At 33.5% G+C, this 22,334-nt stretch overlaps 2 protein-coding genes across 2 annotated transcripts; one reads left to right on the top strand and one right to left on the bottom strand.

Annotated features, from left to right (window-relative positions):
- Positions 1 to 1,392: 1,392 nt before the first annotated feature.
- Positions 1,393 to 10,861, bottom strand: LOC140964299 (zinc finger CCCH domain-containing protein 37-like). Its single transcript, XM_073423949.1, has 12 exons — positions 10,468 to 10,861; positions 9,207 to 9,448; positions 7,804 to 7,860; positions 7,656 to 7,727; positions 7,499 to 7,561; positions 7,236 to 7,424; positions 4,118 to 4,155; positions 3,179 to 3,225; positions 2,975 to 3,105; positions 2,581 to 2,634; positions 2,046 to 2,153; positions 1,393 to 1,743 (listed from the first exon to the last, which is right to left on the bottom strand). Exons 1-12 carry the CDS (start codon positions 10,802 to 10,804, stop codon positions 1,594 to 1,596), a joined length of 1,488 nt encoding a protein of 495 aa, XP_073280050.1. The 5' UTR covers positions 10,805 to 10,861; the 3' UTR covers positions 1,393 to 1,593.
- Positions 10,862 to 14,982: 4,121 nt separating this feature from the next.
- LOC140964320 (sodium/hydrogen exchanger 6-like) lies at positions 14,983 to 22,075 on the top strand. Its single transcript, XM_073423989.1, has 23 exons — positions 14,983 to 15,146; positions 15,236 to 15,424; positions 15,529 to 15,580; positions 15,694 to 15,753; positions 15,876 to 15,900; positions 16,011 to 16,096; positions 16,240 to 16,351; positions 16,884 to 16,946; positions 17,079 to 17,098; positions 17,175 to 17,272; positions 18,446 to 18,474; positions 18,568 to 18,599; positions 18,683 to 18,730; positions 18,818 to 18,878; positions 18,978 to 19,075; positions 19,169 to 19,244; positions 19,338 to 19,357; positions 19,532 to 19,629; positions 19,789 to 19,898; positions 20,394 to 20,477; positions 20,961 to 21,058; positions 21,141 to 21,220; positions 21,623 to 22,075. Exons 2-23 carry the CDS (start codon positions 15,244 to 15,246, stop codon positions 21,661 to 21,663), a joined length of 1,572 nt encoding a protein of 523 aa, XP_073280090.1. The 5' UTR covers positions 14,983 to 15,146; positions 15,236 to 15,243; the 3' UTR covers positions 21,664 to 22,075.
- The last annotated feature ends 259 nt before the right edge of the window (positions 22,076 to 22,334 follow it).

The raw sequence follows: 22,334 nt of genomic DNA, 5'->3' as shown, positions 1-22,334 counted from the left end.
TGTTTCACGTTTTGATTAATGAGACACTTCTACGAGGTTGTGTGGATTTTAGGTTGATATATTTGTATCTGATGAAAGAATTTGAGAAACGGATTTCAAATTAATTCAGGTTGCATCTGGGTGCATCAATCTGAAATTAGAGAATTCAAATAAATTGGTTGAAAAATCTTGGCAATAGATTTCAAATTTCATGTAGTTATTTTTTGAGTCATTGAGATGAATTTCAAATTCACCGAAATATGGAGTCAGTTTAAAACTTTTCTTCAAATATTTTATCAAATCTAAATCTTCTCCGGACACAACCTGAGATAATTTGAAATCCGTTAGGTAATTTAGATATAAGCTTGCAATTATAACGGGAAAAAAAATTGGGAATTCAACGCAAAGTTTGGTTCTTGTTTTTTTGTTTTGGGGAAATTTTGTAGGGAGATGCGCGCAGAAATAATTTTTGATAAAAATGTGTTTAACATTATTTTGTAATAAGACGATTTCTTATCAATTGAATTTTTTGTAATGATGATGATTTTGTTATTTTATTAATTTTATAATATAGTATATTAAAAAAATAGTATATAATAACAGAATATTTTTTAGGAATTTCTGAAAAATTTAGATGAAGTTGGAAAGCGTAGAAACACAACAATATGTTTTAGGGGAAAAAATTAAAAATGATGATATAGTATTCAATTCTACTTCGATAGTAAGAATTAGGTTTTGAGATCCAAATTAATATAGATTGTATTTGGATGAATGAATTTGAAGTTAGATATTTCAATTTGATATAACAAATCCATTGCTAAATTATGAAATATGCAGGTATTTCAAATCTTTCATTTAAATATTCTACAAAATCCAGATATTTCAATCCAAATACAACCATAAGTAATTTGGATCTAAATTTAATTTTAAAAAATTGTTGAAATAAGTTTTATCGGTTTATGGACACGAGAGATATGGGAGTTAGTTGTATACTTGTATTTTGTCAATTGAGCTTTTTTGTGATCGGAATCCTACTTTGTCTAAATTCACTATATTTTCTGAGATTGCCATTTATGGTCTTTTTGCTAATTGTTACTCCATTTTTTTAATTTGTATTTCAATTGATTTAATCGTTAGGTCATTATTGATACGTTGGGATGAAATCTTTAAATAATATAGAAATATAATTGTTAAATAGTACATAATCATTTAGGTCATGATTGATACTCTCAAATGTTTAATAGTAATTAGATCGTTGAATAAAAAATCGCTAGGAGGTCGTTACCATCATGTAGAATGCATGAGTGTTAGAATAATAGGCTAACCATCCTTTCAAAATAACCTTGTCTTGAATCTGAACCGTGGAGCACCATTTTAAACCTGTCGAGGTTCGGGCCAGTTACGACGCTCGGAAAAAATAAGGGATTGGACTTCATATTAATCAATACATTTCGAAATACACAAGCTTCAGCGAATTCCAAACAACTTTTAGTCAACAAAGTTAATGAAACATCTAACAATGCTACATATAATCAACACCATTTATCCAGGATATTGGCAAAACCAATCCATAAGAAAAAGCTTTCAGATCGATGTCAACTGCTGCTTCTTCGATTAAACTTCTTCTCCATCGACATCAGACTCTGAGGCACCTTCTGTTCCTGCAGATGCCATCACCTCTCCAGGAGGGGGGTGGTCGAACTTGCACGTTGCTCCAAATTTGCATGCTCCAGTCTTCATATAATATGGGCAATGTATAGCACCCTGTAAACATACTCGAAAGATAGTTCATTTCTTAACGAAACGAGTAGAACTGTGGGAAAGAAAATGATGAAAAACAAACAGAAATTAAAAAATGTCGAGATAAGAAGCAATGGACTTCTAACCAGAAATACCCAATGAGAAATAAAACCATGCCTTCAAGAATCGATGACTAATACATTTACATGTAAGAGAAACGGAAGCAGTTATAATTGTTGGATCCTCACTCCTCAGCCTTAACTTCTTAGGTTAATACAGACCAATAAAAAGATTCATGTGGTGTTTCAACATAGGTTAAAAAATACCTCTCTCCTCGGTAGCCCAGCAAGAGTGAACTTCATTGCTGTGCGATCAATAGGGTGATGAAACCTGCAGCTATCTCCAAACTTGCATATCCCGGTTTTCATGTAGTACTTTTAACCAAAGAAATTTTAAAAAAATAATAATAAGATGTAAAGCAGGAATAAATGTGCATAATTCATTCTAAAGATATTATGGGACAAGCACAAGAAGGTTAAGAAGTAAGACATGGTCTATATTTTAACCTAGAGCTTAACGTATGAACAAGCTAGAATAAATGAATGAATGAAATAGTCGAATCATTCTCCTTGCCATGATTAGATTCTTACACCTCAAATAAAAGACAAAAATATGGACACCAAGGAAGGTTGAGATTGTTTAAAAAAATAGTTGAATCATTCTCCTTGCCTCGATTAGATTCTTACACCTCAAATAAAAAACAAAAATATGGACACCGAGGTTGAGATTGTTTAAAAAATAACTTTGGAAATACATATACTTAATCATATCGGACAAAATATTTGATAACTAAAAACGCACATCACATTCCAGCTGTCCAGGACGTTGAGGGTAAACAGATGCCCCAAATCCAAGCTGCAAAAAGCAAATATATGAAATTCCATAAGATGGTAAGAACAGTTTAAAAATACGTATGGGGATTTTGGTTGATCCAAAATAACATAAAACTCGGAGAAAGCAGAAGAAAGATGAGCAATTGTAAAACATAGCTTCACATGTGAAGTTTGATAGTCTCCATTCCAAAAAAATCAGGATGTGAAGAATGAGAAAAGTTTTAAAAAGAAACAAACTCTGCTGTCTGAAACAACATTAGAGTGTAAAACTCAAAGATGGCCCCCACACTCAGCATTCCTGCGTGTTCACGCTAAAATTTCATGTGAAACCACCAAAAAACATAAAAGTTCTTCTAACTTACCATAGTTTGAGTCAGCCTTGGATCAAAAGCTGGCAGGAGGGATGTTGCCGAGGCAACAGCACCAATGTTGAAATGTGTCGAGGAAGAAGTTAGAAGACTAGGGACTATGGCGGTAGAAAGTGTGTGGGACGCTACATAAATTTTTATCATTTCATAGTTAAAAATCTATTAACCAAATGACCAAGGTAAATTTAACCCACTTACCATTTCGCTCTGGATGACTGTAGCGGCAAGTGGCCCCATATTTGCAGCTGATTAATGCATGTAAGTAAAAAAAGATTATTTCTGGAATGTCTTTTCCAGATGTACATCATAGTTATTAAAAGTGTTGCGCCCATAACCCAGGCGCACCACTTGAAACAAGAGCGCTTAAAGCGTGTGTCTCTGCCTAGGCGTGAGACATCTGAGAGGCGCAGAAGCGTGCTTTTTAAAGAAGTAGGCTAATATTTTGTAGGTAAATAAAAATTAACTCGAGCCCAATCAATTTTGAAGCACAATTAGCAAAGCTCATGGATATTTAAAGATTAAAAAACCTTATTGTCACTCAATTATGCAAGACGTCTTTATCAGAAAGTTCAAAAGTCTTATATGCAAACGTTTATGATAATCTTCCCCCTATGATGATGATATAGTTTGAGGAGGATGAGAAGAGTTTGATGATTTAGATGATAATACAAACTTTTACTCTAATTTCTTTTACATTCATCGCTCATCACAGTTTTGGAAGATGGTAATGATGATGTAGTTGAGGAGGGAGAAAATGAATTTTAATTATTTAGATATTTGAATTTTTTTTTTAATATACTATGAATTAATGACTTACTAATGAATTTTAGATGATTCAAGTTTTTTCTGGTTCTGATTTACGTTACATTATCTATTATTGAATTTTTATTTATAATATTTGCTATCTTTGTGAAAAATATTTAATTTATATAATATTATAGTATAAATCACTTTATATATATTGAATTTTAAAATTTATATCAAATACGTTTTACTTCGATAGCTTGCGTGAGCTTCGCCTTGGGCTCCAGGGTACCCTAGCGCTTTAGTGCGCCTTGCGCCCTAAATAACTATGAAGTGTATATGATGCAAAAATAACAGGTGTCCAGTATATTAAATGACAAAGAATGCACTGACCTGCCAGTTTTTAGATAGAATGGGCAATCTTCTCCGTCCTATCAACAATGATCACAAATAAAGTGAGCGCACAAAAACCAACTTGTGTACCAAAGAGAAGGAATAAAAATTTGATCAGATCAAAGACGTTAACCATTAAATCAAATTTCTAGTTCAAATAAAGCAGTAATGGAGGAAACCACAGTCGAGGAAAAAAGGTTTGGGTTCTGGAAGCCTCCAAATACACAATTTTGACAGTCTCGTGAATGTCATCCATTCTGTCAGATTTGACTTCTAAGATTTATCATATTTTATAATACTGTAGAAAAATGAATTATTGACACAACAAGGTTGTGTTCGGATGGATGGATTTGAAATCCATGGATTTCAATTATATTTTATTGATAACAATGAAACAATATATGAAATCTTAAATCTATATTAATCTTATTTACACATTAGTTACAAAAAAAGAGAATGAATTTCAAATGTATCCATTATTGGAGGAACTTTAAATTAATCTTAATTAACATGAAACACTACATAAACATGCGAGTAGATTTGAAATTTATGATCTTGCTTCTCTAAAACTACAAAATATACATTTGAAATCTATCAATCCAAATGCAAACTAAAAGAAATTTGTATATCAGGTACCAATTGATCATCTTATTCGATAACAAATAATAACATTTTTCAAAGCACGTATTTCATTTTGGCCTTAAAAGACATAGAGCAATCACTATGCTGTAGACTGCAAATTCCAACATGAGCCATATATTAAGTAATAAAGCAAAGGGATGATGACATGCTTCAGAATTTTTAGAACCATGTGAATCTAAACATTCAGCACAAGTCAACTATAATCATCGAACATAGTTTATTCTTATTACAATCTTAAAATGTTTACCCTGATCTGAAATCCCAACATGAGTAATGTATTAAGTGATAACTGATAAAGCAAAGAATGATGACATGCTGCAGAATTTTTATTAACACTAGTGTCACTTTGCATGTATAGCGTATTTGTAGCCTTTTTTATAATATTAGTTATTATTTTGTTATAGTTTTTAATTATTATGTGGATAACATTAAATAATGTAAATACGTAATTTGTAGAGATAATAACGGAAATTTTGAATTTTAAAGTGGATGAGATATTATAATTATGAGTAAATTACATAAAAAAATACTCATCTAAATGGGTAGGGTATTTTCATAAAAATTAATTGTTGTCACAAAGTCGGACCACTAAAGACATCGATATTTATATATAGTATAGATGAATCTAAATATTCAGCACAAGTCAATTACGAGTACCTGACGCTAATGACCTATTACTTACCTAAAATAGTGAATTAAATTTTAACTTTGAAAATATTTTATTCACTTTTAATTTATGGACCCAGATACGGATCCACCCACACGATGAATAGCTATATGTATTCGCGTGTATTTCAACTACTAAAATACATAAAACTCCTTCCATATACATGTGAGCTTCATTTACAAAATGACAAGAAAAAGTATTAAATAAGAGAAATTAAATTAGTGAATGTGGATGTGGGTGGATTGGTCATCTCGGGCCCTCATACGTGTTTCTCCATAGGATTTTGTTTTCTTTGTTTTGCCGACACATAACTTATATTTGAATATTAAACTGAGTGAACTTTACCTCCTCCTTGTTTAACTTCATAAGATCGGCAAAAACATGAGCGAACATTTCGAAGTATCACTTCCTCACGATCTAAGCTTACGATTTGAGTTGAAGTGTCAAATTAAAGAAGAATTCAAGTCCTTTGTAGTGAGGTATAATTATTAAATCTCCTTTACATATAGATTCATGGTTGTGCTGCTTAAAAGCTAAGAATTGTTTGAAACAAAGTTTATAGAATTTTAGTTGAGTTTAAATGGATATGAGATTGCTATATGATAATAAAACCATTTAAATTTAATATTCAGGTGATTTGTCTGCGTTGGAATTTCCATTCTTTTCTTGAGGAATTGAATTATTGATAACTGCTTGGTTGAGGTACATAGAGATCAATTATTTTCATAATGTATGAAAGAGGCATATGATGATCCTAATGTATGATTTATATATTAACTGTTGATTTATGTGATATTATATGTTGAGTTGCATATTATCAGTTGGTAATTGATGTGCAAAATAAAATAAAATATTATTTTTGTTTACATATATTTATATATTTATTTTAGCTAAACACATCAATACAACTTAATATATCATGTTAAGTCTATCTGTTACTGAGATTCGTTATATGATATTATGTTGTGTCTTGAGGATTTTTGGACAACTCGATTCTGTCCGACTTAGATAGTCGATGGGATCGAGAGTGAAGCCATATTCATAGACACGGACCACTGAGGCATGGACCAACTCGAACATATTATGTATGATTATTGATTATCGATCATTTGACTCCTGATATCCTGATATCTTGTACACGTACATTCATTGCATTCATGCATATCATCATTGCATTTCTACGTCATATTTTGTGGTTTCTCAATGTCTCGTAATGGGGTTTTGAGCCCCCGAGGAGAGCTATCGTGTCTTTTATGTGTGCACATGACAGGTTGTACATGTGGTTTGACTCCAGGTGCTCGAGAGGAAGCATCAGGAAGTACCAGAGCTCCTTGAGAATAGACTCCGTTGTATTTAGGTACTTTGTCGTGGTGTTGTCTCCCAGATAATATATGTACATATTATGGGGTTGTACATTCACCGAGGTATGTCCCGAGTAGTTGTACGATATATTTGGAGTATTTTGGAATAGTATTATGTTATTATCAAGCTTTGTCGACTTTATGAAATTTTTGGTTTGTTTCTATTGTGATTGTATCTAGCCGGCACTTATTTATGTGTTTGAGTTCGTGGAGGGCGTATGACAATTATTTGAGTATTTGATTTATTTTTCCGTATGTCCTATTTATAAGAAGGTCGTGCTGAAATTTTTACAGGCCCAAAAGCAAATTTTAAATCACTTTTCTTATGTATATTAATTAATAACGATTGTGTTATTATTGTTACACTCTTAAAATGTTTACCCAAAATCTGAAATCCATCCCATTAAATAAAAAAAGAACAAGTAAATCCCAGTTGCCAAATGCATACCGATCTGATTGGGAGGCCTTTGGAATTGTGTGACAATGCTGGTGTGAAAAGTGGCGATTTTCCATCTCCAGATATTTTTTGCTGCACCCCAGCACCATTTTCTTCTCCAGCTGATTGTATCTGCACACCTTTGGGGTGATGAAATTTGCAGGTCATACCAAATTTACAATTTCCAGTCTTCATATAGAACTGTTAAAAAGTATCAAATTAAATCACTAAATTAACATTATATCCACCAAGGGATCTTGTGTGAAAAATCTTACAGCACACGGAGGTTCTGATGGCCTTTCTGGTAAGACAGAGACATCAATATCCCCTGGAGCCCCCTAAAATCAAGTTAACAAAGCAATAAGTTGAAAACATGACAGAAGTAATTGTCCCATTTAAATTGAATAGGAACAAACCTCGACAGAGAATTACCTGGAGTGCTTCTTTCGGATGGTTGAATTTGCATCTTACACCAAACTTGCATCGTTGTGTCTTGAGAAAGTACTGGACCAACAAACAAAAATAAGTGTAAGGATCCTAACCACCAAATGATGTAATAAAAGTATATACATTAACTTACCGGACAATTCGGTTCTCCTGGTCTCTCAGGAAGGGACTCACTTAATACAAGTGGAACCTGAAAAGATAATAAAGCAATTGTGATTAATCTTTCATGAAAATTTCTAAATATATGCAGCATTTCATGAGAAAGAAACAGTCGATTGAAAGAAAAATTATTTTCATTTGTCCAAAAAAATGTCGGTTCAAAGTTAATTAGCCATTGGAAGCCATGATCCATGTGAACTCATATTCATAATAAATAACTGGATTAATTGACAGGTTGAAAAGTGCTTCTTGACCAACTCCCTGCCGTACAGTGTATACAGTAGAAAACCCCAACAAAATCTATAAATTAGGCCCTCAGAGTTCTCTAATTCTAATCATGCTTATATGCACACACATAAAGAAGAGAGTCATGCATCATGGGAACACATGTAATTAAGTATTATGGTGTTTAAACCAACTCACACTAGAAAAGAAGTTAACTTTTTAATATAGTTAACTAAGTCGAGTAACAGTCTTATATTGCACAGCTAGATAAAAATGGGCAAAAGCAAAAAAAAAAAAATGTATAATAAGGTCCCCTGATTTGCATGGGGAATCCATCACCATGGAACGATATTTGGTTTCAAGAAACCAATGTTCAAGATAACAATGTATCATTCTAGAAATCTCGCATATATAGGTTGTCTAGGCATAGATGAGATCTAAAATGATGTAGCATTACTGCAGTACCAATAAGGATAGTACAAAAACAGACCTATTGTAGACAAAAAGTTCCCAGTTTTCAGGATAGAAAAAGTGTGGAGCATTGGGTTGATGAAGAAGTTCACCAGAACTTATGTGATAACCATGTACAATATTCCACTCACCCACTTACTACGACCCCGAAAAAGGAGGGAAAACATAACAATACACTCATGAAATTTCAAAGAGAAGAGAGAGAAAGAGAGTTATATAAATTGGACCAAATTATCAACTTATATCAAATTCAGAGAGAGAGAGAAACAGTTTATATCTTACTTTGAAAAAATTAGATATTATGTACCACATCCCGAGGTAACATTTCTGTCCACCCAACATTACTTCTTTCTAATCCAGTGATGAAATAGAATAGCATCAAACAATACAAAAGGCAGACATGTGAAAGTAATGAACCTAGTAGAACCCACTTTATCTTGAGCAAGCCGAAAGAGTATTGGCACTTGTGTGTTGCATGGACCTCTGAATTAAGAGGTATGATAATATTATATTTACCATATAGTTGTAATAAATAGTACCATACACATATTGTAATAAGGTAAACTAAATTAACTAGTAACCACGTAAAACACCAGGGAATCGAGATAGATTTAAAAATAATTGATATATGATAACTAAGTAATGGAGCACTGCTAGATATTAAAGCAGCAAAAAGATCACCTCTTTCCAATCTGGGATCCCTCCTTCTGGAACCCAAATAGGATGATCAAACTTGCAGCTCTCTCCAAACTTACATGTCCGTGTTTGCATGTAAAAGGCACAGTCCTTTTCTCCAGGCCTCTGAGGATAAATGGACAAATTGCTTGTGCTCTCATATCTAGGGCGCTTGGCTAAAAGGTCTGCTGGATACCAAGCTTCGGTCTGCCCAATCGGGTTATGGGCACCCAACGGATGATAGAGTGCTAAGTAGATAGTAGACATATAAAAATAAACCAATTACATGCATTACTTTACAAATAAGATTATCTATATATAATAGAAAATATGAAGGCAAATTTTATTGACTGATGATATCATCGAACTCAGATCTCTACATAATAGTATTCGCGAATTATAAGTTTGAAACAACTAGTTATTAATATAGATTGATATACTTCATATTTCCATATTAACATTGACAATAGATTAAAGTTTTCAGAAGGACAATTGAAACTCAACAAAGTCCCTGTAAAACAGCAACTCACTGAAGAGTGAAGTTGTGTACATCCGACACTAAACTCTAGCTTTTCTTTGTATTTTACTTAACATATGTTTATTCGAATATAAGATACATTTTGAGACATAGAAACATCATTTGAGTAGTAATTTGACATCCGAAGAAAATCTCGACACTCTTGCTCTGATTCCCTTCTCTTCATATAACTCGTGCGATGTATCAAGGATCCTTGGATTATGTTTTGATTAACCACATAACATTAATAAGCTATCCAGTTCATTCGCATGAACCTTTGGACATAGCATCAACAGCTGGTCGATAAGCGAGATATTGTCGTTGCATTTGTTGGATGTTAAGAACTAATCACTGAAGGAAATGTACTAGTATATGGGTGAAATTTGGTCCTCAACACAACCTGACTCTCCCTCCTCTTCTATTTATCACAAATTTGTAGAATCAACCAATAGTTTACCATGATAAATAAAATAAAATAAAACCATTAGCCGCGCGCAGCTGCTGTAAACCACTAAATTTATCCTTCTCGGAGCATTCAAGAAAAGTACCCTTGAGCGAGTAAATAGGAAGTAGCTAAACAAGTACTGCATTATATATTCTCTAATTTGAAACGCGTGCTAACAGATCGGTACAATACAACTAGAGTATGACAAAATAAATAAAATTAGAAGATGGCAACACAAGATCAAGTCATCCATCACAAAGAAAATATCAATGAAAATAAATGAAATAGGGAGACAATTTTCTTACAATCAGACGAGGCGCGCTTCAATCCAGCGTAAAGTAAGCCAGTGGACGTAATGGTAGACCCCAAATCAACACCAGGAGGGGCATACGAACTAGTCGAAGTGGTGACGGATACACCAGGAATCTTAGTGGAGTAGCTGTCAGGGTTGTAGAGCATTGAAGAAGAGATGGCTGCAGCGGCAGCGGAGAGTGAGTCGGCGCTTAAGAATCTGAAAGCACTGCCTCGCAATGAAGTATCAGCGGGCAGGTAGGAGTCGACGATGGATCTAGAGCTGTACAGACTGGAGGTGGTGGCGCCGCCGTAGCTGCTAGGGTTGTAGCCGTAGAGTTGATTCGCCATCTGCAACCGCCGCTCTGTTTACAGAGCCAACACGATTAATAGTAGTGACGGGGAGACAAGTAGTTATTATTATATACATGGGGAAATTGAGTCGATTTCAAGCGTTGTAAGACTCATTTATAAGAAAATTTAGTTTTTATTTTTTCTACGGCTAATCGTCGTGTTGGCATGTTACTCCTTATAGAAATCTATACTAGTATCTATACTATTATATTAAGTGTGATGATATGATAATAACTACTTAGATAGGACATCAATTTTTTTTCAATTTTACCTTTATATGATATTAATATTACACTTTTGTTTTTTTTTTATTTTGTTTTAATTTCAATACACATTTTTATTTTTATTTAAAGAATTCAAATATCAATTTAGTCCCTCCATAATTTGTCAAATTTCACTTTAGTTCATCGATAATAATAAAAAAAATTGTACACACACGCATCGCGTGTGCATAATAACTAGTATATAGTATGGATGCCAAACAAACTATTGATTTAGGTCTGAGATATTTTTTACTCATATTATTGTTCGTTTTGTTTTTTTAAAATTTGGTAATTTTTTTGTCATTTTAACTCGTTTTTCTTGACGTGGTATTGTATACCCCAACAACGTCTTATGGAAAAAATTTGATTGTAAAAAATAATTACGAACTAAGACTAAAATTTAATAATACATAGTATAAAAATCGTTTATAACCAAACACATAAGATCAAGATTATAATTTTTTCTTGAGACATAAATTTTCAGTGTAAATGAACACAACTTTTGATTAGATTAAAAATAAATTAACTTTAACCTACAATCATTGCCTAAAAACTAAACAAAAATGTATTAAAAACAAATAAACCAACTTGAACTAAAATTTATTAAATAATTTACATTCTTTTTAATAAATATGCATATTTTTAATATCAAATTAAAATGAAGGAAATGAGGCATCCAATCAAATTTGAAATAATTTTTTTTTGTTTGTAGATTTTCTCTCTCTTGTTATATACTTTTTCTTCTTCTTCTTGAGTTTTGATGTTTAATTTAATAAGAAATTGAACATGTTATCATCTATGAAATGAATCATAAATATCACCTCACGTGATTCAAAATGATAGTGATATTTACATTTCACTTTTTATTTTATCATGTTCTAAATTTATTTTAAATTTTTGTAATACCAAAAAGTAAACTTAGTTATTTATTTAATTTTAACATGGTAATGATACCTCAAATCTTCGACACAATTTCTCAATTCTATATTTTGTATTTAACAAAATTTTATTTTAATAAAAAATTTAGATTCATTCAATAAAAAGAGAAATCATGATAATAATAATAATAATAATAATAATAATACTTATTAATTGTTTAGTATTTAAATAAAATTGAATCATCAAAATTTTCATGTAATGTGGCTTTCGTGATTAATATTATTTGACTTATTTGCAAAATACAATATTTTTTATTCGTAGTTTTCTTGTTTTTTAATATCCTTGATTTTGCTGTTATCATTTCAATAATACATGAATCTTTTAGTTTGAGATGCAAATAAATAGAAGATTATATAAATTACAATATAACTAATTTAATTGAAAAACTATATCTATTAAATACTTGTAATTTCAATGAAACTTTAATACTACTTTCATTTTGATATGATGTCTCTTACGAAGTGCAGTTTAACATATATGTGCTTGAACCTCTCGTGGAACATTTGATGTTTTTGTCAAATGTATAGCACTTTGATTATCACAAAACATTTTTAGCTGCTCTTATCTTATCCCAAGCTCTGCTGTGATTGCCTTGAGCCACATAACTCCCTAAACGGCCACTGTTACGGTTATGTATCCTGCATTTGTGGTTGATAAAGCAACCACCATCATTCCATACATTATGCTACCTACTCCACTAGCATAAGGTATTCTTTCCATATCCTCTCTATCTTCCTCACTGGCAGGAGATAGTTTTCTGATAGCTTCAACTGTTGGCCAAAAGGTGTGGTAACAACATTTGAATCATGCATTCTGAACTTTAAGAACCTTACGTATATATGAGCCTTGACTTAGAAACAAGCTTTTCTTCATTTTATTATTGATTATGTTCATCCCCATAATCCTTTGTGCTTCTCCCAAATCTTTTATTTCAAACTGAGTTTATGTGCACTTTGATCTCGATCTGGTCTTGTTGTTTCTTGGTGTTCTCCTTTCTGTCCCGCCTCTTGCAACCAGAATCTCTCCTTGAGTTTGTTCAATCCCCTTGCCCTGAATCTTTCTCTGTAATTCTTTGGATTGATTTTTAGATTACACTTCTTCCAAAGTAATATAGATTGTTCTCTGCCCTATAATATTGCATCTTTGAAGTTTTCATATGACTTTAGAATATCATTCAATATGATCGAAGCTTTATCATCTTCATCCAATTTAATCTCAATATTTTTCAGATCATCCAATATCTTAATGAACTCATCAATCTGAATTGAGATGTTATTTTCTTCTTGGATCTTGAATGAGTATAATCTTTGTTTCATGTATAATCAGTTGGCCAGGGACTTTGTCATGTATCAAGTTTAGGCACTTTGAGCTAGAGGTGGACATAGTTTGGTTAAAACCGAAATAACCGACCGGACCAAAAAATTCGATTTAAATGGTTCGGTTTTTCGGTCAGTTACGGTTTTAAAATTAAAAAAATTCGATTTTCCGGTTCGGTTTACGGGTTTGATCCCCTGAAAACCGAAATAACCGAACCGGCCATATTATATTTAACTATATGACTTTTTTTATAATGAATTAATAAATGAGAAAGTTCTTTGTTAGTTTCAGTAAGTTTATATATATTTAAGTTATGCTTCAAGGTTGTGATTCATATTCACCATTGTGATGAATTTAATATTATTTTTGTTTCTAATTTTGCAAAACATGATTTTGGAGTTTGACAATTGGAAGTTAAAATTGTTATTGAAGCTCATATTGTTAAATGTATTGAGATTTGAGATGTAAAATATATGTGCATTTTGGAGTCTTAGAATTGGAATTTAATGATTGTGTATCTTTTTATTGAATAGCTATTGTTTGAAATTGTATTTCAAATTGTTATTGAAGCTTAGATTGTTAAGTCATAAGTATATTGTAAACATACATGTTCTACTCATCTAATGTCATTGTTTCTTTTATATGTGTGGCATCTATCGAGCATCAAGTGATGTATAATTTTATTTCTTAACAAAATATTATAAAACCGTACATAACCGACCATATAAACCGAACCGTATTACAAAAAAATCGAACCAAACCGTAATAAAATGATTTGGTTTTGGACCAGATATATTCAAAACCAAAAAATAAAAAAACCGAACAGTTATAGAGAAAAACTGAACCGAACCGATCGACGTCCATCCCTACTTTGAGCCTTTTCCAAGATCTCAATCTTGTCCAAGATCTCAATCCTTGTCTTCTGCTTGCAGAGAGCTTGGCATCTTTTCTTCCCCTTTGAGTGCCTCCACCAATCCTTGTTGTACAAGAATTGTTCACATCTTTATTCTCCATATGCCAAAATCATTATTTCCCAAAAACTTCTCTAAGTCGCATTTTTTCGAACCCACTGATCTCTTGATTCTCACATATGGCGTCACTTGTAGAAGAATCACTTTAGATTTTACATAAGATAGTCCTGGACTATCTTGTTAACATCTCATACTATTATTAAATTTCTTGTATTCATTGAACGTCTAGAAATATTGAGATAAAGTCCATAATTTTTAAAGAACGTCTACGACGTTTTTCTTTTTAGACATTATTCTTTTTAGACGATAGTTTGAGAGGAATATGAATCACATTTTTTTTCCAACTCAATCTCACATGCAAGACGATTTATAATTGTCAACAACAGAAAAAATGAATCGTGTGTATTTGTGTACCATCATTTGTTCTGTTTTATACATGTCGGTTACACCGACTTCTTTTACTAGCTGTTGGTCTTGGACGTTTTTATCAGTTGTGGCCATCGACTAAACAACATCCACACCATCAAGTATAAAATGATCAAAGACACTAATATTGTGAGACACTTTCTCACAAAATCATTCAGGGGTATTTTTGGCAACTTGTAGATTAAAAGACTAAATGATAATAATTAAATGCGATTAGGGAAATGACATCATTCTTCTATGTTTCTCAAAAAATTTTGTACTTTTCAAACAAACCCACATAAATTTGTCCAATGTAGTATGATTTATTACTGTAGCGACGTCGAAAAAATAAAACTATAATAGTAGAAATTCAAAGGACACTGGGCGTGAGATTGCAGGAAGTTGGAAACGATCGAATTCCTCTTCCAATCAAGAAAAGTCTAGGTAAACCCCCTAAAAGCATATACTCGTCGACACTATAAATTATATCGCCTTTCCTTGATTCGATTCTGGTGTAATTTGATCATCATCAGGGATCGGCATGGATGAGCTGCAGATATCTCCGGCCGATCCGCGAGGAAGTCCGGGGAAAGACCAGCAGGCGGCTGGGGTTGGGATTCTTCTGCAAATCATGATGCTCGTTCTTTCATTTGTTCTTGGCCATGTCCTTCGACGTCACCGGTTCTATTATCTTCCAGAAGCCAGTGCCTCACTTTTAATCGGTTACGTTATCGTTCATGTCCACTTAACCGCTTCAAAACCACTGTACAATCTGATTATGATTTTGAGTGTTATGTGGTCTGACGATTATGATTTGGGAACACAGGTTTAATTGTCGGTGGGCTAGCTAATGTTTCCGATACGGAAAATAGCATCAGGTCTTATTGCGATCATCAGTTTCTTGTTCTTGACCCCTTTTGTAAAACCCTAGTTCGAATTTCAGTAGGCAAAAATGATTTTTTTTATCTCTTCGTTTATCTTGGTTTTGCAGGGCATGGTTCAACTTCCACGAAGAGTTTTTCTTCTTGTTTCTGCTGCCCCCGATCATATTATATCCTTGTTAAATGAACCTTTTTTTTCCGGTGTAGTACTATACAAAATGTGTGCCATTTTATTAAGTTACCTTCATTTGTTGGCTAGCTAAAGTAATTTCCTTAATTTATTTGTGATTACTCAGTCGGGGTTCAGTCTACAACCGGTGAGCCTTTGGTTTTAAGTTTATCTTTTCCTGCTCTTTAGAAAGTAATCATGAAACTGAAGAAGAGAAATTTATATGTATATGATATGCATTCTGAATTTTATTTGCAGAAACCGTTCTTTTCTAACTTTGGTGCAATTGTCACATTTGCTATATTTGGAACTTTTATAGCTTCTGTTGTCACGGGCATTTTAGTGTGAGTTTAATTTATATTTGTTGCCTCAAGATATATATACACATATATAAATATACATACATTTTTATAAATCAGCAGTTATTGAAGATATGCCTTATTGGACTAATGCCCCTTATTGAATGCTATAACCTGTCATATTACAGATATCTTGGTGGAGTGACATTTCTAATGTACAAACTTCCATTTGTGGAGTGTCTGATGTTTGGTGCTCTCATCTCGGCTACTGATCCCGTAACTGTTTTGTCTATATTTCAGGTGACCCGGTGTTTTAGGCACATAGCATCCAAATTTTGTTTGCTGTTTGCTTGTCACTTAACCATTAAAGACTTCTCATTAAATAGTTGCGAATTTTGTGAATGTCAATGAGACTAACTTACTTAAGGTTCATCATAAGACAACATTTTATTAATAGGCTGCAGTATCTCTCATGCATATTGAATTAAATGATCCAAAATTTAGCACTTGATAAGTTTTGCATTAGATTATTGTAAACATGTTTGTTAATTTACTGGCTTAGGTGAAATTGTTTGTTTAAGAATGAAAAAGAACTGTCAATACTTACAAGTGATTTTAAGTATTGATGTCGATTGTAACCTGCTCATCTCTGTGATGATAATCATTAATTTGGTCTCATCTTTATCTCTGTTAAACAAATGATCAGTTCTTTTTTTGTCATTGACTAATTTTAGAGATGGAAGACATACCTTTTGCTTCTTCAAATTCAAATCAAAATGTATCTCAGTATGATACAATTGTAATTGAGATCTACTTGATATGACATTTTTAGGAGCTTGGTACAGATGTGAATCTATATGCTTTGGTCTTTGGCGAATCTGTGCTAAATGATGCTGTAAGTCTACTTATTTATAATTTGTTTGTTTCATGTTGAGGATGCTTTTGTGGAAATAAGATATTTTTCATTGGGTGATTTATCTATTCACTGATTTGTTTTGCCGGAACTTGCATATTTAAACTTTTGAAGATGGCAATTTCTCTGTACAGGTCTGTTAAATTGCATTTTTCCATCACATCGTGTAATAATCTTGCATATGATATTGACTTGGCTCTACACATCCAGGACAATGTCTTTGGTAAGGAGCCATGATTCATCAGGACAGAATTTTTTCATTGTCGTGGTCAGATTTCTTGAGACTTTTGTTGGTTCAATGTCAGCAGGTTCGTATTTGTTTGACCCTTGTCATAATTGAAATTGTTCTTATATTATTCATATGTCGTGGTTAAAATATTCATTAAACGGCAGGAAATCACGAGGATTTTTTCATTAATTCATTTGTATACATAACAAAATCTCATCCTTCATTATTCTACCTTAAATGCCTTTTTTCTTTGCTGTCGTGACAAAAGTTTCTGGACTGTTGGTTATCTCATACTTCATTATTATGAGTAATTACGTTGGTAGAAATATGTCAGTGAGAATGATATCAACGTCATGATGGGCAAGGCAAGTCAATTCTTTGAACTCCTTGGCATTTTCTAATTCTCAATCTGGAAAATGGCTTTTGTTTTGCTGAAACATTAGTTATTAAGCGTTAAACTTCCAAGGAAGAGTTCCAATGAATGTGTTTATGTGTGTTTCAGGAATTATTGTACTCTGACTAGCACTGATTCCGTATTGTGAAACCTATTTGTTTAATCCCCCATGCCTACGGTGGCCGAACAACTTATTGCTTTTGTTAAAACCATCTTTCTCAAAACTTGAGTTCATGGGAGTTGGCTCAAGAATGGTATATAGATTATAACATGCCCTATAAGTCGAAGTCTAGAGAGTATATGTCCCATTTTAATATCCAAGGAGACAAGTGAGTGTTGGTTGGCTACAACGAGTACCCAAGATATCCAAGTTGAATACATGCAAGTTGATTGGGCCTTGGGCAAACAAGGAACACCAAAGACTAATTTAATAAAAGTTATGAAATTTCACGCAACTGTGGTTTTGACCATTTAACCTCAATCTTTGATATTTGAAACTACTTCTTACAGAAGCGCGAGCTTATGGAATGTGACCCGATAATTCTATTTATACTTTAATTAATAGATTTGAATTGAAATTTGTGAAACCACTCAAGTTACTCATCTAACTCTTCAAACCTCTATCCCATGCGCATCTGTGAGGGCTGCATGTTTCACTTATTCCTCCTGCTCAATTAATCTTCATGTTCTATTCCCATCATCTTGGCATATTTGGTGTTAGTGACTTTTTTGTACAATGAATAGTTATGTTTGGGGAATTTTCCAGTGTATGTCTAACTGGAAAATTTATGCTCCTATACACTGTGTTGAAGATTCGTACCCATTGCTGCTAACTGTAATTTGTTTCTATATCCACAGGGGTTGGAGTTGGATTCACTTCTGCTTTGATATCCTTTTTCAATTCTTTTCTGTTGGGTCGCCACTTTCTTGCAATGATCTTTTTTTCATAGCCTATTTTGCGAATCCTTAACTCCCAGAACCTTTTCAAGTATGCTGGTTTGGATATTGACAAGTAAGTACATTTTTTAAATAGCATCAAGTTCAAGTTTCAGATCTAATTAAACCAGGTACTTACTGCAATCATAATATTTTCAGTCTTCAGAACTTGGAGTGCTGTTTATTTGTCCTTTTTCCGTATTTCTCGTAAGTCACTTTGGCATTCTTCCATATAGTTTCACAAAATCAGTGTTTTTAGGAGTCTTTAGGACTCAGTCGTGTTTGATTTTCTAGGTACATGCTAGCTGAAGGACTTGGCCTCTCGGGAATTGTTTCCATATTGTTCACGGGAATAGTAAGTGAAACTAAGTAGTTATGCTTTATTGGTCTTTAATTTGTTCTTGTTTATTTGTTTTGGTAGATGACCTTAGCTCATGGACTTTTTATGTTTTAGGTCATGAAGCACTACAGTTTCTCAAACTTGTCGGACAGTTCGCAGAAATTCGTGTCTGCTTTTTTCCATCTAATATCGTCATTGGCTGAGACTTTTATGTAAGCAATCTGTGAGTTCATTTAATGTTTCTTTGAATTCGTTTGATGTTTGCTTATTTCTACTGTTGGGCGCTTTTTTGGTCTGTCTTGCAGATTTATATACATGGGATTTGATATTGTGATGGAAAAACATAGCTGGTCACATGTTGGATTTATCTTTTTCTCAATCGTATCCACAGCTGTATTAGTTCTAAGCGGCTAATTTGGTGTTTACTATCTGATATCACTATTATTTTCCTTAACTTGCTCTAACTTACATCAGCTATTCATTGGAATTGCAAGGTATATTTGCTTTGCCTTCTAAATTTAAACGAGTTTATCGCTGCTATCAACTTCACCATTATGTTCATATTGGCAGCCAATATTCTCCTGTGCAGTTTTTATTATAATATATAGATTATGTAGTGTTGGAATGATATGACTCCTGCTAAACCTTCTGATACTTGTTCTGTGAAGAGCTACAAATGTGTTCTCGTGCGCTTATTTGGTGAACTTGGTTAGACCTGCACATCGGAAAATACCAATGAAGCATCAGAAAGCACTTTGGTATAGTGGTGAGTGGCTGAAAAACCATTGGTGGTGTGCAAACAGATTTCTCTTGCATATCCAACACTTTGCTAACACACCTTTTTTAAGTAACTCCCAGTTTAACAATTATTCGATCATGTGGATGCCCTCTGGCTGCTCTGACTCGTGATTTTCTTTTATCACAGGGCTCCGAGGGGCTATGGCTTTTGCCTTGGCTCTTCAATCGGTTCATGATCTTCCGGATGGCCATGGTCAGACAATCTTTACTGCCACAACTGCAATAGTTGTTTTGACTGTGAGTGCAGTTTTCTGTTCTAAATATTACTAGTTTATGGTGGACCTTGGCTGCTTTCATGAAGCTTAATGGTAGCATGTTTTTTGTATGATAATCCAACTTTTTATGCGTAGTTTCCTCAAAAGTAATCTGCCTAATTGGTTTTAGAAGTTTAACATGAAAGTAATTGTGTCTTGTTTGTCTTCCAACTGTTACCCAAGGTCTTACTTGTTAGATCAGAGCTTCCCTTGTTTAATTAAACTCGCAGGTAATTCTGTTTTCATAAATTTCTCTGGAAATAGAATGTTTGTGTGTTAATAAATTCAATTGATTTAGCTAGCAGATGTTCCCTGAAAAACTTTCAGTTTTGCTCATAGATATACACAGAAATTTTATTTCGTAATGTTCTTGGGTAGAATTAATTTAGCTTGTAGATGGGGCCCAGCACTCAGTTTTGCACATAAATATAAAGAACCGTTTTATGTCTTATTATTCATGGGTGGTTTCAATTTTCAGGTCTTGCTGATAGGAGGATCTACAGGGACCATGCTGGAAGCTTTAGAAGTTGTGGGTGAGGGTCATGATGGCCCATTGGGAGAAGTAAGTCAAAAATGTCAATTTAGCTGTCCCTCGCCCATCTTTTGAGGTGAAAAGTTGGTGCATTTGTTTCAATGAAAATTGTACACACTCAAGTAGATTTGGTTCGGCTGAATGTACCATCATCTTTCTGCCCATCAGTTTCACTGTTGTTTTCGTTTCCTTTACTACAAAGCCGTGACTTCAGGAAACCGAGGTGTGCAATATGTTGATTTTAGGGAATAGTGGTCCCTCCTGTTGAATCCATTTAGAGGAGTCTGCTAGAACTTGTACATTCTTTTTAACAAAGTGGAATGGCATGTGGTGAATTGCAGAAAGCATCATAATACCATATGGTGGAAAACTAGAAGCACATCTGTTGAATTCATTCCTTGCTGTTGTTCCAAGTTTTTCACATGATTTCAAATTTGTTTTTGTTTCATTGAACCATTTTAAAAAATTTAGACAAAATTATTATCCTCCATAAATTTTACTCTTTATTTTCAGAGCTTTGAGACGAACAGCAGTTACCGAGCCCCTTCTTACGAGGGGGAATCCTCATCTGGAAACAGGTTCAAGATGAAACTCAAGGAGTTTCACAAAAGGTAGCTAAGAGGGATTTCCAACTTTGCCTATATTATTTTCTTCAAATTGTTGTAATGTCAAATTCTTGTTTCATTCTTGCAGCACTACTTCTTTTACTGCGATAGACCGGAACTATCTCACTCCTTTCTTTACAACTCAAAGCGGTGATGAAGATGAGCATGGTAAGATACATTCTGGATTATCTTCACCTTTCTTGTATTTTGCAATTTAGGTACTAATAACTTGTATGAGTCTCGAGATCTTCTCGTTGAATGGCCGCCTCTGCTGCTGGTTTCTATCATCACTTAGCAGCCACTGACATTGATCCTATCTGCTTATCATTTTTCTCTCCATTGATGCATTCATGGTTTGAACTTTACAGTCTTGGAGCCAGATTTTAAATATCAATCAAATGTTGCATGTTTAGGTACACTAGCATAAGTGATTCGATTAAGTGAGATTGTGCACGGCATCCAGTAGTATGCCCATTTAGATGAAGTGGACACGAGTTTGTTTACTCTTCATCACATTATTTTTTTGCCTTTTCCCTTTACTTTGACCTGTTATTTTCAAATGTTTCACAGATGATTTTTTGGGTGATTCTAGCAGAGGAGCATTTCGTTGACTCGACTAATCCTGATTTCACTCATTTTGCAAGATAGAATGACTCATTACGAGGTTGCATGTGGTGACCTCGCTTCTAATCCCGATCTCATTCATTCTGCGAGATAGAAATAACTTGAGTACATAGTTGCACATGAAGTCTCAAGTTAGAGACTTAGAGCGACAATGTCGGGTTATCAGAACCTTCTTGCTGTTAAAAGTATACTTCCATGAAATTATTGATTAGGTAATTTTAGTACAGAAAAGTTAGTCCTAGGAGCGCTGAGCTGCACTCGAGGTCTCTACGAAACATAATTTCTGTATCATTGTGTATTGAGCTTCACGTTGGATCAGGTGTTGAGATGATGATGGTGGTTACAGATGTCCATTTTCAATTTGAATTTTGTATAGCATAGAAGTTTTATCTTTTGTTAGTCTTGATTGATAGTTTCTTGAATTTTCTTTCTCGAGGATTATTACATCTACTTGTATTCCATTCCTGCCATGGTCAAATTCGGCGTTTGTGCTCCGAAGGCAATTTTCACTAATAGGATTATAACATTTGCTTATTAGCTATGTAAGGTCTTGATTTTGTTCTTAAGTTTATGTATTTACAAATCGAACAAATCGCAAAACAAAAATCAACAGAAAATTGGGCAAGTGATGACATTCTATATCCAACTGTGGCCCTTG

This window comes from Primulina huaijiensis, chromosome 18, assembly GCF_012295235.1.
Source record: "Primulina huaijiensis isolate GDHJ02 chromosome 18, ASM1229523v2, whole genome shotgun sequence".
In the NCBI taxonomy this organism is placed as follows: Eukaryota; Viridiplantae; Streptophyta; class Magnoliopsida; order Lamiales; family Gesneriaceae; genus Primulina; species Primulina huaijiensis.
Note: the sequence above shows the minus strand (reverse complement) of the source record. Positions and strands in the feature narration are given on the sequence as shown.

Excerpts from the sequence above, each read along its gene's own strand:
- LOC140964299 (XM_073423949.1), bottom strand. The coding sequence starts at position 10,804 with ATGGCGAATCAACTCTACGGCTACAACCCTAGCAGCTACGGCGGCGCC. Across the intron at positions 3,106-3,178 it reads CAGTCATCCAGAGCGAAATG|CGTCCCACACACTTTCTACC; the intron begins GTAAGTGGGTTA and ends AAATTTATGTAG. Across the intron at positions 2,635-2,974 it reads CAAGGCTGACTCAAACTATG|CTTGGATTTGGGGCATCTGT; the intron begins GTAAGTTAGAAG and ends TGCTTTTTGCAG.
- LOC140964320 (XM_073423989.1), top strand. The coding sequence starts at position 15,244 with ATGGATGAGCTGCAGATATCTCCGGCCGATCCGCGAGGAAGTCCGGGG. Across the intron at positions 17,273-18,445 it reads TGTTGGTTCAATGTCAGCAG|GGGTTGGAGTTGGATTCACT; the intron begins GTTCGTATTTGT and ends CTATATCCACAG. Across the intron at positions 20,478-20,960 it reads ATGATGGCCCATTGGGAGAA|AGCTTTGAGACGAACAGCAG; the intron begins GTAAGTCAAAAA and ends CTTTATTTTCAG.